Consider the following 15,021-nt stretch of genomic DNA (forward strand, 5'->3'; position numbering starts at 1 on the left):
AATGGGCCTTCTGGCAGCTAAGAGCTCTAATGGGGCGACACATTTCGTCCGTCCGTATCCATTTAGGTCGGCACGGACAAAAATGGCGGCCCCCAAACTTAAATCGTGTCCGCTGACGTCCGGGCCGACCCAAACTCTTCGTCGTTCGCCGCGTCCTCACCTGATGGCCACCCAACCATCACCGGTCAACTTATTTATGACGACCACCGACAGCGGGCCCACGCGTCAGCCAATGGAAGCGTCCTTTTTTAACCACGCGTGCGGCGGGGTCGGCCTCATCCACTTCTCCCGTCCACATCTGCCCCCTTCCCCCCCCCCACTCCCTTTGCTTCCTCGCTGGCGACCGCAAACCCTAGCCATGGGCCTCTTCGGCAACAGCAATGGCAAGGGCAAGGGCAAGGGCACCCCCGGCGCCTCGTCCTCCCGTGCTCCCCTTCCCCTCCTCCTCCTCCGGCGGCGACGCGTTTCCGCCCTGGTCGCCGGCGCCTGCACATTCCGGTGCACCAAGCGCGGTGGCACTGGGAGTACATGCAGCCATTGTCGTACCCCGATGTCACGCTGCCGCACCGTTGGCATCTGGATCCGCAGCGGATCCCAGTGCCGGCGGTTCCTCGTACCCAACGGGCGCACGACGACGAGGTGCGCAGGCGCCGCGCGCAGCTCACGCCGGAGCAGCGTCGGCTGCCAGAGTACGCCGCCGACTCCCCCAACTGGGAGGCGTGGTTCGCCCTCAAACACGAGGAGCAACGGCGCTCGGGTGTTGACACCGTCCCGCCGCCGTTCCCACCGCCGCCCCCGCAGGTAGAGACGCAGGACATGAAGGCGGAGGCGGAGTACCAAGCCGCCCTCGAGTAGGCCCTGCAGCACGCGCTGGAGGCTAGCCTCCTCGAGGAGGACACGCACTGGGATGGGCTGGAGCAAGCCCTTGCCCTGTCGGCAGCGGGGGACTCTGTCCACACCCCGCTCTTCGTGCCGCCACCGCCACCGTCGCCGCTCGTCCAGTCCAAGCCGGAGCCGGAGCCGACGCGTAAGCGCTCCCCGCCTCCATCCACTTGGCCGGAGGAGGCCTACTTGTGGACGGGTCAGTACCGCGAGTGGGTGAGCGCGCCTCCCGTCCACTTCGCCGCGACGCCGGAGGAGGAGACGGCCCACCTCGAGCGATGGAAGGAGCACTGGCTCCGCCAGGAGCAGGCCGACGGCGAGGAGCAGATGCGCTACGAAGCCATGCTCCAACACGACGCGGAGGCGCTCCGGCTTGAGGAGGAGGAGGAGGAGCGTGCACGGCTTGCCGCAATGCCGCCGCCCCAGCAGACGCCGGAGGAGGCTGCCCTGGCAGGGTACCAGGCGGTGTTCGGGTGGGCTGGCCCTGCTCCGGTCTTCATCGACCTCACCGACGACGGCGACGGCGACGGCAAGGGCAAGAGCAAGGCCGACGATGTCTAGGGCAGCGTGCCGGGCGGCAGCAGGCGGACGCAAACTTTTTGTAATGTTTTATTTAATGTTTATTAGATTTAGATGGACTTTGGCCGGCGTTTAACCGGCCACTTTATATTTAATTATGTTTATTTATGTTTATTTCGTGCAACTTATTATTATTTTTTCATGGTGGCACATTTGGGTCGGCCTCTCCGTTGGGCGGTCAAGCCGACCCATTTTAAAATACAAACGCGCACGTCCGTCTGGCCGATCTAAACGGACAAAAAGCGACAAAGGACGCATCCGTTTGGGTGGAGTTGCTCTAAGGAACCAATTATGGACACGGCTAATGGCGTCGTGGGCATGCTTGAAGACAGCATCATTTAAGAACCAAAGAGAGCCGGGCCTACAACCCAGGATAGCTGACATTTTGAAACTGACATTTCAGAGTATATGTGCCAATGTGTTGTGCTTGCAGGCTGATTGAAGTTAAGAATTGCAGGCCGTCAGTACTCTTTACTATTTTTCAGTCCCAGCCAAATGTTCGGCCATTGTCCAGTCACTGTTCCTGGCATACACTTCACGTGCCCCTGTATCTGTATGGTGTAGAACCCAAGACAAGTCGACTGCAGCTACGAGTAGGGCCCCGTCCCTCCTCATTTCCCAAACATTTCCACCGCAACCATCGGCAACTCTTTCTATTATTAGTGCGTACATGTTCTTTTCTATATCAATAAAACTTTATTTCTCAAATGATAGACATGTCATTTACAAGAAGTTGAGAAATAAAATCAAGAACTGAACTTTCCTAAAAATCAGAAGATCTAGTACTATAGGAGTGGCCAGCCATGCGATCAGCTACCGAGTTGGCTTCACGAAAGCAATGAGAGAACGAAGCCTTTACAAAATCGCAAACCAACTGAGTGCATTCTGCGGCCGTTGCACTCTCCTCGCCGTGATAATCTTCTTGTTTCTGCATAATCTCCACCGCAAAACTAGAATCGGACACAATGTGAGCAAGGGTTGCATCCGATCCTCGCTGCCAAGTAATGACCATACTTGATGGCCAAGATCTCTGCTGAATCAACACTACTCACAAACAGTAACACCCATGGTGCAGCTCGCCAACTCTTTCGATGATTAGTGCGTACGTGTTTGCTCTGTGGAAAGGTACAGCACAATAGGATGAGTGATCTGCAGGCGATATCACTTTATTATCCAACAACTAGCATATCTTGATTATTCTTATATTTTCACAAAGGTGGGGTTGAGCTCGCACTATGTGATGGAGATCGATGTTCCTCTTAACTTCCAGCAACGATGGAAAATAATGCCAGGCTATTTTAAGCACCAGAAGTACATCATATCTGATCCGATCTTTTATCTTTGGCCTCTTTCAACTAAAGGGAACAGGGAGTGCAATCGGGACGCAATATTTTATATGTCTGATTTATGAGAAAAGCTAAACTGAAAACAATACGGTACCTCAGAACAGCTTAGATGATCTGAATCACGTGCGACAGCTCATGCAATAGTGTAGGGGCATCTCCAACGATTATCCTTAAAACCGCCCACGTCCCTTTGGACCGAGTTGTTCAAACATGTTCTGTCATCCAATACGGTACATCATCTGTCCGCAGATCGGTCCGGACGTTCATTTTCTCGCAAACTAGAGGCAAATTTAAAGGGCTTTGCGGAAGTCCGGACACCGGCCATGTAGGACTCTGCCACCCCTGCCCCATTGAAATCCCCCCCCCCGCCCCTTTTCTTTCCCTCCCCTTCTCCCCCCCCCCCCCCCCTCCTTTCCTTTGAACCCTCCTCGTCAGACGCCGCCACTGTACCTATTCGGTCGTCGCCCAGGCATCCTCGGATGTTCACAGACCCCACCCACGTGCCTGCCCGCCTTGAACTATGCTAGTGTCCACCCGGGAATCCCTTTGCAGCCAGGTACCCTCCATAGTACTGTCGACGCCGTCCATGACGGACACCACGCCCGGCGGGTGTTCGGTCAAATGACATTTAGCTTTTTTTTTGAACTTCTTGTTGTTCTCTAGAGAAGCACGATGGTGGGGTACTCGTCCATTGAGGATGAGTTGTTGTGTGATGCGTGGTTGACCGTTTCTGAGGACTTTGTAGGCATGAATAAGGACCGCATCTTTCGAGCCGACGTTTCGGCACTCGCCCTACGACATGCAAGTCATCCTTGAAGGCAATGTGAAGTCTCTAGTGCATCGGTGGTACACCATGCGTGATTCCGTCATGAACTTTTGTGGTGCGATTCACCAAGTGAAGACAAGGTGGCCATTGGGCTCGTCGACAATGGAGATCTTAATTGTTGCTTTCTATTACACTATATATTGGTTAATCCATTCATTCAATCAATGTTGCTCTCTATGTTATATAACTACACGTGTTGCCATGATGTACTGCAGGACTAAGGGCAGCTTGTACTTTTTTTTATGAAGCTTAAGGGACATTTTGTGTGGGACGACATGTGCTGGTTCTGACTCTAGTATGGTTGATTTGGAATAGATGATTTCAAAAAACTTGTTGAACATTCAGTTATCTCGTTGAATTTGAATTATTGTTTTACTAGAGATATTTGCATGCTATTGGTGGTGTGCTATTTTCTCTAATTACTTTGAGTGTTGCCAGCTTGTTTTAGTTAAACGGACAAAACATCGTTTGTTTTATGTAAATTATGTCCGACCTTTGCTAAATTCCATCGTGTTTGATGAAATTTGTTCGGATTGTTAAAATTCAATTTGAAATTTATGTATGAATGTTTGGATGGCCAACTCTCGCATCACTGTCGGTGGACTGGTCCCTATGATCCGTGGATGTAGACGGTGTCCGATTCAAGATGCCCTTACACATGATAGCCCAAAGGGTAGTAGCGGAGCGTGATTCTTGTTGGGCCCTTATGCCCCAGTTCCTGTTGTTTTTGCAACTAGTGCACACACGCTCAACCTTGGGCTTGTCCCATTTACATTTCCTCTTCTTTTTTTTCTCATTCGCGCATACATTTGCATCCTTCTTTTTCTTCCAACGGTTTTGAGAACCATCGTTCCACCGGTTTTTTCTGCGGTGGTTTTTGCTGGTTTTTTCCAGGTGGGGTTTTGTTTGTTCTTTTATTTCAGTTTTCTCTTTTATTTTTAAAATAATCCAAATTCACAAACCTTTTTGAAATTCTTGAACATCTTTTCAAAGTTCCTGAATTTGTTTTCAAATTTGCAAACTTTATTCAAATTAATAATCTTTTTAATTCGTGAAAAAAATCAAAATCATGATTTTTTTAATTCATAAACTTTTGTCTGATTCATGATATTTTTTCAAATTCATGAATGTTTTACAAATTATAAATTTTCCAAATTAATGATTTAAAAAATAAGTAAAAAGGTTCAAAATAAAAAAAATGTCTGGTGCATGTGTAGAGATCGCGAGCTGTCAAAGCTAGCGGTAAGTGCATTTGGTACAGCTAGTGGTCAAAGCTAATGGAGATCGCATGAGTGCTAGTACGCTCAAGAGCGCGTGAACTGCTGTATATGCGAGACCTCCTAGTTTGCCGCTTCAGACGCCAGTTCGCAAAGCTGGCACTCGCAGCAGTCTCGTGTGGGCTGGCCTAGCAAGCGCGCTGGTTCGCTCGCTCGTTCCCTCCATTCGCTCACGCAATGACGCAAGCACAAAGTTCTCGGTTATCTTGAGATTTTACAAAGTTATCGTAGGCGTTTTGTAGTCGACGAAAAGGTCTCCTCTCACTAAACGGATTCGTCGAAAATCCTAAAATAAATCCAAGATAAATACGAGCACTAGGATTTGAATCCTGGTAGGCTGAGAGCCTGAGATTCCACTGTTCACCTAACCATTCAACCGCACGTTGGTTCGTGCCCGCTTGGCTGTTGACTTTAGGGAAAACATGGATCTAAAAAATACTAATTTGAAAATAGTTCAAGAATTTGTAAACAATTCATGAGTTTGAAAAAAGTTCATAGATTTGAAAACCATTCTTGCATTTGAAAAAGTTGGTGGACTTCACGAAATTGAAAAAAGTTTCATGTAGTTGGAAAAAAAGTTCATGAATTTGAGAAAAAAATCATGAGTTCAAAATGTTCACAGATCTGAAAACGTTCAAGGATTTGAAAATTCTGTGGATTTCACCAAATTAAAAAAAGTGCACGACTATAAAAAAGATTCATAAAATTTGAGAGAAGTTTGCGAGTTTGAAAAAACTTCATGGATTTAGAAAACGTTCATGGATTTGAAAAGGTTCACAGATTTGAAAAAAATCACTAATTTGGAAACGGTTCGCTTGTTCTAAAAATGGTTCATAACTTTGGAAAATGTTCACGCATTTTAAAAAACTGTTCATGAATTTATAAAAAATCTGAAAATTTTGAATATTATTCACCCGTTTTAAAAATTATGTGAATAAAAAAACTGAACAATACCTGTCCTAGAAAAAACCTACAGAATCCCGTAAATAGAAAATAAAAAGAACGTAAAAACCAGACAAAGGTGTTGGAAATATGCCCTAGAGGAAATAATAAAATGATTATTATATTTCCTTGTTCATGATAATTGTCTATTATTCATGCTATAATTGTATTATCCGGAAATCGTAATACATGTGTGAATACATAGACCACAATGTGTCCCTAGTGAGCCTCTAGTTGACTAGCTCGTTGATCAACAGATAGTCATGGTTTCCTGGCTATGGACATGGGGATGTCATTGATAACGGGATCACATCATTAGGAGAATGATGTGATAGACAAGACCCAAACCTAAGCATAGCACAAAGATCGTGTAGTTCGTTTGCTGTAGCTTTTCTGGATGTCAAGTATCATTTCCTTAGACCATGAGATTGTGCAACTCCCGGATGCCGTAGGAGTGCCTTGGGTGTGCCAAACGTCACAACGTAACTGGGTGACTATAAAGGTACATTACAGGTATCTCCGAAAGTGTCTATTGGGTTGGCACGAATCGAGACTGGGATTTGTCACTCCGTATGACGAAGAGGTATCTCTGGGCCCACTCGATAATGCATCATCATAATGAGCTCAATGTGATCAAGTGGTTGATCACGGGATCATGCATTACGGTACGAGTAAAGTGACTTGCCGGTAACGAGACTGAACGAGGTATTGGGATACCGACGATCGAGTCTCGGGCAAGTAACGTACCGATTGACAAAGGGAATTGAGTACGGGATTGATTAGGTCCTCGACATCGTGGTTCATCCGATGAGATCATCGAGGAGTATGTGGGAGCCAACATGGGTATCCAGATCCCGCTGTTGGTTATTGACCAGAGAGTCGTCTCGGTCATGTCTGCTTGTCTCCCGAACCCGTAGGGTCTACACACTTAAGGTTCGGTGATGCTAGGGTCGTATAGATATGAGTATGCAGTAATCCGAAAGTTGTTCGGAGTCGCGCATGAGATCCTGGACGTCACGAGAAGTTCCGGAATGGTCCGGAGGTGAATAATTATATATAGAAAGTGTAGTTTCGGCCATCGGGAAAGTTTCGGGGTCACCAGTATTGTACCGGGACCACCGGATGGGTCCCGGGGGTCCACCGAGTGGGGCCACCCATCCCGGAGGGCCCCATGGGCTGAAGTGGGGAGGGGAACCAGCCCATAGTGGGCTGGTGCGTCCCCCCCTTGGGCCCTATGCGCCTAGGGTTGGGAACCCTACGGGAGGGGGCGCCTCCACTTGCCTTGGGGGTTACTCCACCCCCTTGGCCGCCGCCCCCCCTAGGAGATCCCATCTCCTAGGGCCGGAGCACCCCCCTAGGGGGCCTATATAAAGGGGGGAGGGCAGCAACAACTCAAGCCTTGGCGCCTCCCTCTCCCCTGCTACACCTCTCCCTCTCGCAGAAGCTCGGCGAAGCCCTGCTGCGGTGACTGCTGCATCCACCACCACGCCGTCATGCTGCTGGATCTTCATCAACCTCTCCTTCCCCCTTGCTGGATCAAGAAGGAGGAGACGTCACGCTGACCGTACGTGTGTTGAACACGGAGGTGCCATCCGTTCGGCGCTAGGATCTGCGGTGATTTGGATCACGACGAGTACGACTCCCTCATCCCCGTTCTTTGAACGCTTCCGCTCACGATCTACAAAGGTATGTACATGCATCCGATCACTCGTTGCTAGATGAACTCATAGATGGATCTTGGTGAAAACGTAGGAATTTTTTTTGTTTTCTGCAACGTTCCCCAACAAAAGGAACATTCTAGAACGTTCCCAAAACAAGAAAAAACCGACCACTGTTTACCGTGTTGTATGGACCACCCGTTAGCGATTTGATTTTGTGCGATGAGCTAAGTGTGTGGTTAGGAAGGATGGGGGCAGAGGCAGCGGTGGGGGCATGGGCTGGCTGCGGGGATCCGTGCCGGACGCGTGAAGGGAGTGGCGGCGCGTCGACCTGCCGCCCCCCCCCTCTCCCGCGGTCGAGATCGAGCTTCATGGGCAGCTCCTCAACAACGGCTCCTCTCCCGTTGCGCACACACACACAACTCCGTTGTGGCTCCTCTTCACCGTCACCACCGCGGCTCCACACCACCGCGGCACATCCCCGACGCGGCTTCTCCCCACCGCGGCTCCTCCCCATCGCGCGCTCCTTCGCGGCGCGCGCGTCCATCCCCGCTGCGGGTCCTATTCACGGTCATCGCCGCCACAGTCCATCGCTCCTCTGGATGGGGCGGTGAACAGAGGGTGAAGAAAAGCAGAGTGAGAAGGTGGGCAGACGCGGGGCGCATGGGATGGAGAGAAGCGGGGAATAGCCGACGTGGCAAGATGACGCGGGCAAAGATTTGTGCTGCCGTTCATACGGCTACAAGGGCGTGGCAAAATTGAACATGCATTTTGCCGTGGACATTTTTAATCAATTTTTTGTATTATTTCACATTCATGCCAAATTTCTTATCTCATAAAGGTATGACAAAATTGATAAAAATAACACAGCATTTTTTAGAATATGCATTTTCCCGTGGCAATTTTTTTGATCATTTTTGTGTTACTTTTCACACACTTGGAGTATGCATTTTGCCATGGCAATTTTTTGATCATTTTTGTGTTATTTATCACACAAGGCAAGATTTTGACCATTTTAACGCTTTTTGTACACTACATCGCAAAATAGTTATTGCATATGGTCTTTTTGTTAATATTTTATTTTTTTACACAGAGTTTGGGCAATTTTTATATTTTTTTCTTTTTTGTAAAAAGGGGTTTGTTTTGGGCCATAAGAGCAACTCTAGCAGACCCCGCATTTTGCCGACCTGCAAAATGTGTTTGCAGGTCGCACGGGGGCGGTTATGCAGGCCAAAATATTATGCACCTTATTTTCTAATCATGAAAGAAATAAATTTTGACATTAACTTTCTTTGATTGACATATATTAGATGGTTTGGTGGCCCTGATATATATATATATATATATATATATATATATATATATATATATATAAATTGCTTTTGATTTTAATAGAGGTTTGAACTCCAGGTTTATTATTTTAATTTCCAAAATATTAATTAATATTTTATTATAGCTTCCTAATATTATTGGAAGGGTAGCTACTAGTTCTCAAGATATTTTACTAAGAAAAAAAGTTCAACAATTTAACAGACCTTTAATCTACCAATTAGTTTATCTTAGAGTTAATTTTGTGTGGGGAGTTTTGTCCATCCAAAAATCATGAAACTTTTCAGGAAGATTTCTAATATATAGAGGAAGTTATGATAAATGTTCAGGGTTTTCGAAGGACATATAGTAGTGCATTAATTGTCTGGGTGTATTACGAGGTTTAAATTGCCATCATTCTCACATAAAAGAAATGATGCTTATAATATGATTATGCTGCACAATCAATTCATAATTACTAGTACTGCACTAATTTGGACTCCCGATTCGACCTCAAAGCTTCACCTCCTCTTCTCACCCGAATCGACTGACCCAAATTTAAAATTCAGGCAACTTACATATAGCCCACGCACCCGAGAAATGCTTGTCTAAAAAGGAAAAAATGCGCCAGAAAATCACAAAATTAATAAGATCTCATTTCCCATCATCTCGTTGTTATTCAATCGATGGTTACAAAACTGCCAAAGCTTATATTATCCCCTAACGACCAGATTCACCGCCAATCTAATTCATCCTCTCGCTACGTGCTGCTCACCACCGCCTAATAAAACCCTACGTAATCAATCCCAAACAAAAAATCTCGCGACCTCCTAACCCTGATCCCACCCACTACAGCTTGCGCCTCCTGATGGCGAGAGGAGTCCGCACCCGGTGGTTCCCGGGCCCGTCGGACCAGACAATGGCGCCGAACCCGTACCCTCCGGCGCCCTTGGGCGCCGGCACGAAGGGGACCCTCGCCACGAAGCTCACCTGGAACTCCTTCTCCTCGCCGACGGCCGCGAACGCCAGCGTGGCCGGCGTCACGTTCACCTGCACCCCCTCCGGCTCCCGGACGACGGCGGCCGTGTACGTGCTCCTCGGCGCGCCCACGTTCCTGACCCTGCGCCGCACCGTCGTCAGGCCGGCGAGGTCCGGCAGCGTGATGGACGGGTAGTTGAGGTCCCGCACGGCGACGGGAGGGGCCGGGCACGCGTAGCGCGTCTCGTTGAACCTGCCCATCGCCGTCGCGTCGTACCCGAGCGCGCAGAAGAAGTTGAGGTAGTCGCGGTACGAGGCGTCGTAGACGAGGCCCGGGTCCAGCGCGCGCGCCGGGAAGACGTGGCCGGAGCCGTAGCTGAAGGGCGTCGCCGGCTGCAGGAAGGGGTTCAGGATCGGCCGCTGCTCCATGTCTAGGTCCGTCGCTGCATGCACCAGGCAACAACCCAATGAGTCTGGTGAACAGCTCGTCGTGGCAGCGCAGGCACACAGCTGTTGATGCGACGTTGGAGCTCACCGGTGGTCATGATGGCCGACTTGATGGCGGCGGGGCTCCAGTCGGGGTGGAGGGTCTTGACGAGGCCGGCGATGCCGGCTACGTGCGGGCACGACATGGACGTGCCGGACTGGATGGTGAAGTCGACGCGGCGCTCGTCCCAGGGCCGGTCCGAGGGCGACGCCATGCCGCTCCACGGCGCGATGATGGCCACTCCCGGCGCGGTCACGTCCGGCTGCCACCCCAGAGAAAGAGTTCACATCAAGTTGTTCACTTGGATACAAAATGAAAAGAGACCGCGCTTATGATCGATGCGCAAAATCAGGCCACCTTTAGGATCTCCGGGTTGAGGACGTTTGGCCCCACCGACGAGAAGGAGGCCATGACCGGCGCCGGCCTCGCGCCGACGATCGTCGTCGCCTTGGAGATGAAACCGGAAGGAGGAGACCTTGACACGAGCACAAATTAATCCACTCAATAACCCAGCAGAACAACAGCTCAGTAACCGGATCGAGGAGTGGCTTACGGGGTGGACTTGATGTAGGCCAAGAGCGCGAGCCCGTCGGTGTAGTTGATGTGCAGGGCCGGGAGAACGTGCGCGTCGGCGATGACGTTGCTCCCGCCTTCCTCGTCGTTGACGAGGACCATCCCGACCCCTCCGGCTCGGCGCACGGCCTCGCCCTTCTCCATCCTGCGGACGCCTCCTCTCACGCAGCACACCACGATCTTCCCCGTCACCTTGGCCGCGTCCAGGGAGTCCAGCATGCACACCTGACTGCAGCGCGCAAATGAGCGACCTCTACCTCAAGACAAGGCTGTTGTGATGAACTGATGATGGAGCTCGGACGTCGGTGTGGGTGCTTACGCGTCCTCGACCGTCCTACCGGGGGCGACGGCGTCGGTGGCGATGATCAGGGGGTAGAAGCTTTTAGTGCGGAGCGACGCCTCCGACAGGCTCTGCCCTTCCACCCTGGTGCGGTTGAAGACGAGGTAGCCCGGGAAGGCCCTGTCGGTGGTGCTGGCGGCGACGGTGATCACCCACGGCGCGAGGTTGCTGACGGTGCCGAAGTCCGGGCCGTTGTTGGTGGCGGAGCAGACGACGGTGATGCCGGCCTTGGTGGCGTGGAGCGACCCGATGGCCACCGTGTCCTCGAAGAAGTCCTTCTGCTCGCCGCCCACGGACGCCGTGATGACGTGCACCCCGTCGGCGATGGCGGCCTCGAAGGCGGCCAGGATGTCGGCGTCGAAGCACTCCACGTCGTTCACGGGCGGGTTGAAGCAGACGCGGTACGCCGCCACGCGCGCGCGCGGGGAGCCGCCCCTGGCCGTGCCGTTGCCGTAGCCGAAGGCGGCGGCGCCGTTCACCTGGGAGCCGCCCGCCGTGGCCAGCGTGTGCGAGCCGTGGCCGACGTCGTCCCGCGGCGTGTTCAGCCTGTCGGCGGGCGGGTGGCCCGCCTCCTTCGCGTACCCCTTGTTGAAGTAGCGCGCGCCGATGAGCTTGCTGCATGCGCATACAGAATCAGAACAAGATACCGCAGCTGAAATAATAATCCGTAGACGATGAGGCTACGTACGTACGTACGTACCTGTTGCATTTGAACTTGGGGTCGTGCTCGTTCTGGCAGATCCCCTTCCAGGTGTCCGGGATGGGCCCCATCTCGCCGTCGTTGAAGCTCAGGGACTCGGGCCACACGCCGGAGTCGAGGTTCCCGATGATGGTGTCCCCGCCGTACCTGGCCACCTCCCACGCCGACCACTGCGGGACGACGCCGGCCTTCTCGAGCCCCATGAACTCCCACGACCTCGTCGTCTGCATCCTCACGCCGCGGTTCGGGAACACCGACACCACGCCGGGGCGCTCTGAAACACATCGACACGCCGGGATCTGAACTTCTGTCCGGCGCGAATACAACACGACACAAAACATTTACGCATGCAGGAGGACGATTGGCTCACTGGCGATCGCGGCGGCGACGGCGGGCTCGAGGACGGCGGCGAAGCCGTTGATGCTCTTGGTGTAGGAGTAGAAGATGGCGTCGCGCGCCTTCTCCCGGCTGCACGTACGCACGCGTCGATCGGTCAGCCGTGACACACATTTCATGACTGCACAATGCACATGCATGGAGTGCACTTACTCGCCCAGGACGGAGCCGAGGAGGTCGTAGTGCGACTCGGTGGCCAGCGTGGACGCCTCCTCCGCCGAGACGCCGGCGCGATGGGAGTGGGCGCCGAGGTACACGATGTACGACGACGACGGCGGCGGCGGCTTCGTCCCGGCGGCGAGCGCGCAGAGGAGGAAAGAGACCGCGAGTGGGAGGAGAAGCCGGCGTGTGGGCTCAGCGGCCGCTGCCGTGCCGGTCTCCATGGCCATGGGCACGGACGGGAGGGGGTGTCGATCGGTGCGGACAGGAGGCTCGATCGGGGAGGAAGCTGGCTATAAAGGAGGGGAGAGGAGTGGAGGCGGTGTGAGTGAGGGGTTAAGGCGGGAGGACTCTGTCTTACTTGCCGCTCGTAATTCGCGTGGGCGGTTTCGGTTGATCTGCTCCATGGAGGGCGGTTACAGGGACAACTGCCGCCATTGGTGTGCACGAAAGCACTGTAACCGAACCATATGGAGACTAGTCTGATTGGAAAAAAGAAAGAAAAAAAAGGAGGCTAGTCTCTTTTTTTGGCGTGGTAAAACATACTCCTATTTTGCGTAAAAATCAAATATTACAATCCTGATGACATATAAATTCCATTTTAAGTTCGTAGCGCAAGATTTAGCACAAATAGAAACCCGTTAACTCGATAGGTCTTGGACCGAGGAAACAATACAAACCAGTTAACCGATAACCAGAAGAATAAAAAGGGCAATCACACAAAATTCTAATACTTGCGATAAGTCCGATTTTGCCACATCCAATAAACAAATGAGCGTGCATCCAAATTAAAATTAACTTGCACCAAATTTTGTCTCGGTCAATTTATTTTAGAAGAGCAGCCGACCCTATATGCGACCAAAGAAAAAACCCACCAGATACTTGGGTTTAGTTCAAAACATAACAAAAATTGACTTGATACCTAGTAAGAGAAAAGAAAAAAATGTACAAAAATAAAAAATAAACTTTTTAAGCAAGAAAGAATTAAAGGCATTGGTATTACCCTTTAAGAAGAAAGAAAATAAAAAAAGTTTGCATACAACTTACACATAAATTGTGGATTATGCAAGATTAAACATATAATAATGGAATTTCCACAAAAGGAAGTTTTATAAGAAGGAATGAATTCGTGAAATTGGTATTACCCTTAAAGAAGAAATGAATTACAAAAAAATCAAAACAATGAAGTTTCCTAAGAAAAATGAATTAGTGGCATTAGAATTAGCCTTTAAGAAATAAATCTTGCACACAACTTTGCACTAAAATTACACATTTTTTAATATCACAAAGAATAAGTATTGAATAGTGTAATTTTCGCACTCTGGTATAACTTACACACATACTATAGAGTGCTTACGTCTATACTTGAGCATCACTTAACAAAACCAAATATTAAAACAAAACAGAAGCCCAGTAGATACATAGGCTTGGTTTGATAACATAACCGAAACTGAACGATACTTAGTAAGACACAACACAAAAATGAAAATAAATGAACAATGATAAAGAAAAACAAAAAGTAAAGTTTTCTCACGAAGAATGAATTGGTGACATTCCTATTGCCCTTTAAGAAGACAAAAACTAAAAAATAAACAAATATTGACAAAATTTGCACATAATTGACAAACAAATTGCGTCTTCTAACAATATGCAAGAATAAACATATAATAGTGCAATTTTTGCAAAATATAAGTTTTGTAAGAAGGGTTGCATTAGTGGCATTGATATTACTCTTAAAAAGAAAAATATTATAAAAATGTAATCAAATGAATTAGTGGCATTGGTATTATCCTTAAAAGAAGAAATAAAAATTAATCAAAATCAAAATAATGAGGTTTTCCAAGGAATGAATTAGTGAATTTGATATTACCTTTAAGAAGAAAGTAAATTAAAATAAATGATAAAAAATTGGCACACAATTTACATGAAAATTGCTCTTTTCAATAATATGCAAGAATAAGCATGTAACAATAGATTTAAAAAATAAAGTTTCGAATGAATTAGTGGAATTGCTATTACCATTAAAGAAGTATTCGAGAAAAAAATTACCATTAAAGAAGAAAGAAAATGAAATAAGAACTAAAACTAAATCTAAAGAATGAATTTTTCTGAGAAAGCATGAATTAGTAGCTTTGTTCTTAACCTTTGAGAAGAAACAAAAGTAAATAAAGACTAAAAAATCAAAATAATGAAGTTTTCCAAGAAATAATGAATTAATGACATTGATATTACTCCCTCCGTTCCTTAATATGGTCTTTTTAGAGATTTCAACAAGTGACTACATACGGAGAAAAATGAGTAAATCTACACTCTAAAATATGTCTATATACATCTGTATGTGGTGTCTATTTGAAATCTCTAAAAACTTATATTTAGGAATGGAGGGAGTACCTTTTAAGAAGAAATAAAATAAATAATGAAAAAATTTGCACACTATATATAAATAAATATTGCTTTAGTATAATATGCCAGAATAAGCATATAATAGTGTCTTTTTAAAAGAAGTTTCCTATGAAGGAATGAATTAGTGAAATTGGTATTAACATCAAATAAGAAATAAAACTAAAAAT

The 15,021-nt window shown here is 48.5% G+C and overlaps 1 protein-coding gene across 1 annotated transcript; it reads right to left on the reverse strand.

The window, feature by feature from the left end:
• Nucleotides 1–9,482: 9,482 nt before the first annotated feature.
• Nucleotides 9,483–12,704, reverse strand: LOC125527338 (subtilisin-like protease SBT5.3). Its single transcript, XM_048691863.1, has 8 exons — nucleotides 12,446–12,704; nucleotides 12,267–12,364; nucleotides 11,897–12,170; nucleotides 11,176–11,811; nucleotides 10,837–11,085; nucleotides 10,641–10,758; nucleotides 10,332–10,545; nucleotides 9,483–10,239 (listed from the first exon to the last, which is right to left on the reverse strand). The coding sequence occupies exons 1-8, from the start codon at nucleotides 12,679–12,681 to the stop codon at nucleotides 9,668–9,670; spliced, it is 2,397 nt and encodes a 798-aa protein (XP_048547820.1). The 5' UTR covers nucleotides 12,682–12,704; the 3' UTR covers nucleotides 9,483–9,667.
• Nucleotides 12,705–15,021: the final 2,317 nt, after the last annotated feature.

The sequence above is a fragment of the Triticum urartu genome, unplaced genomic scaffold, assembly GCF_003073215.2.
Source record: "Triticum urartu cultivar G1812 unplaced genomic scaffold, Tu2.1 TuUngrouped_contig_361, whole genome shotgun sequence".
NCBI lineage: Eukaryota > Viridiplantae > Streptophyta > Magnoliopsida > Poales > Poaceae > Triticum > Triticum urartu.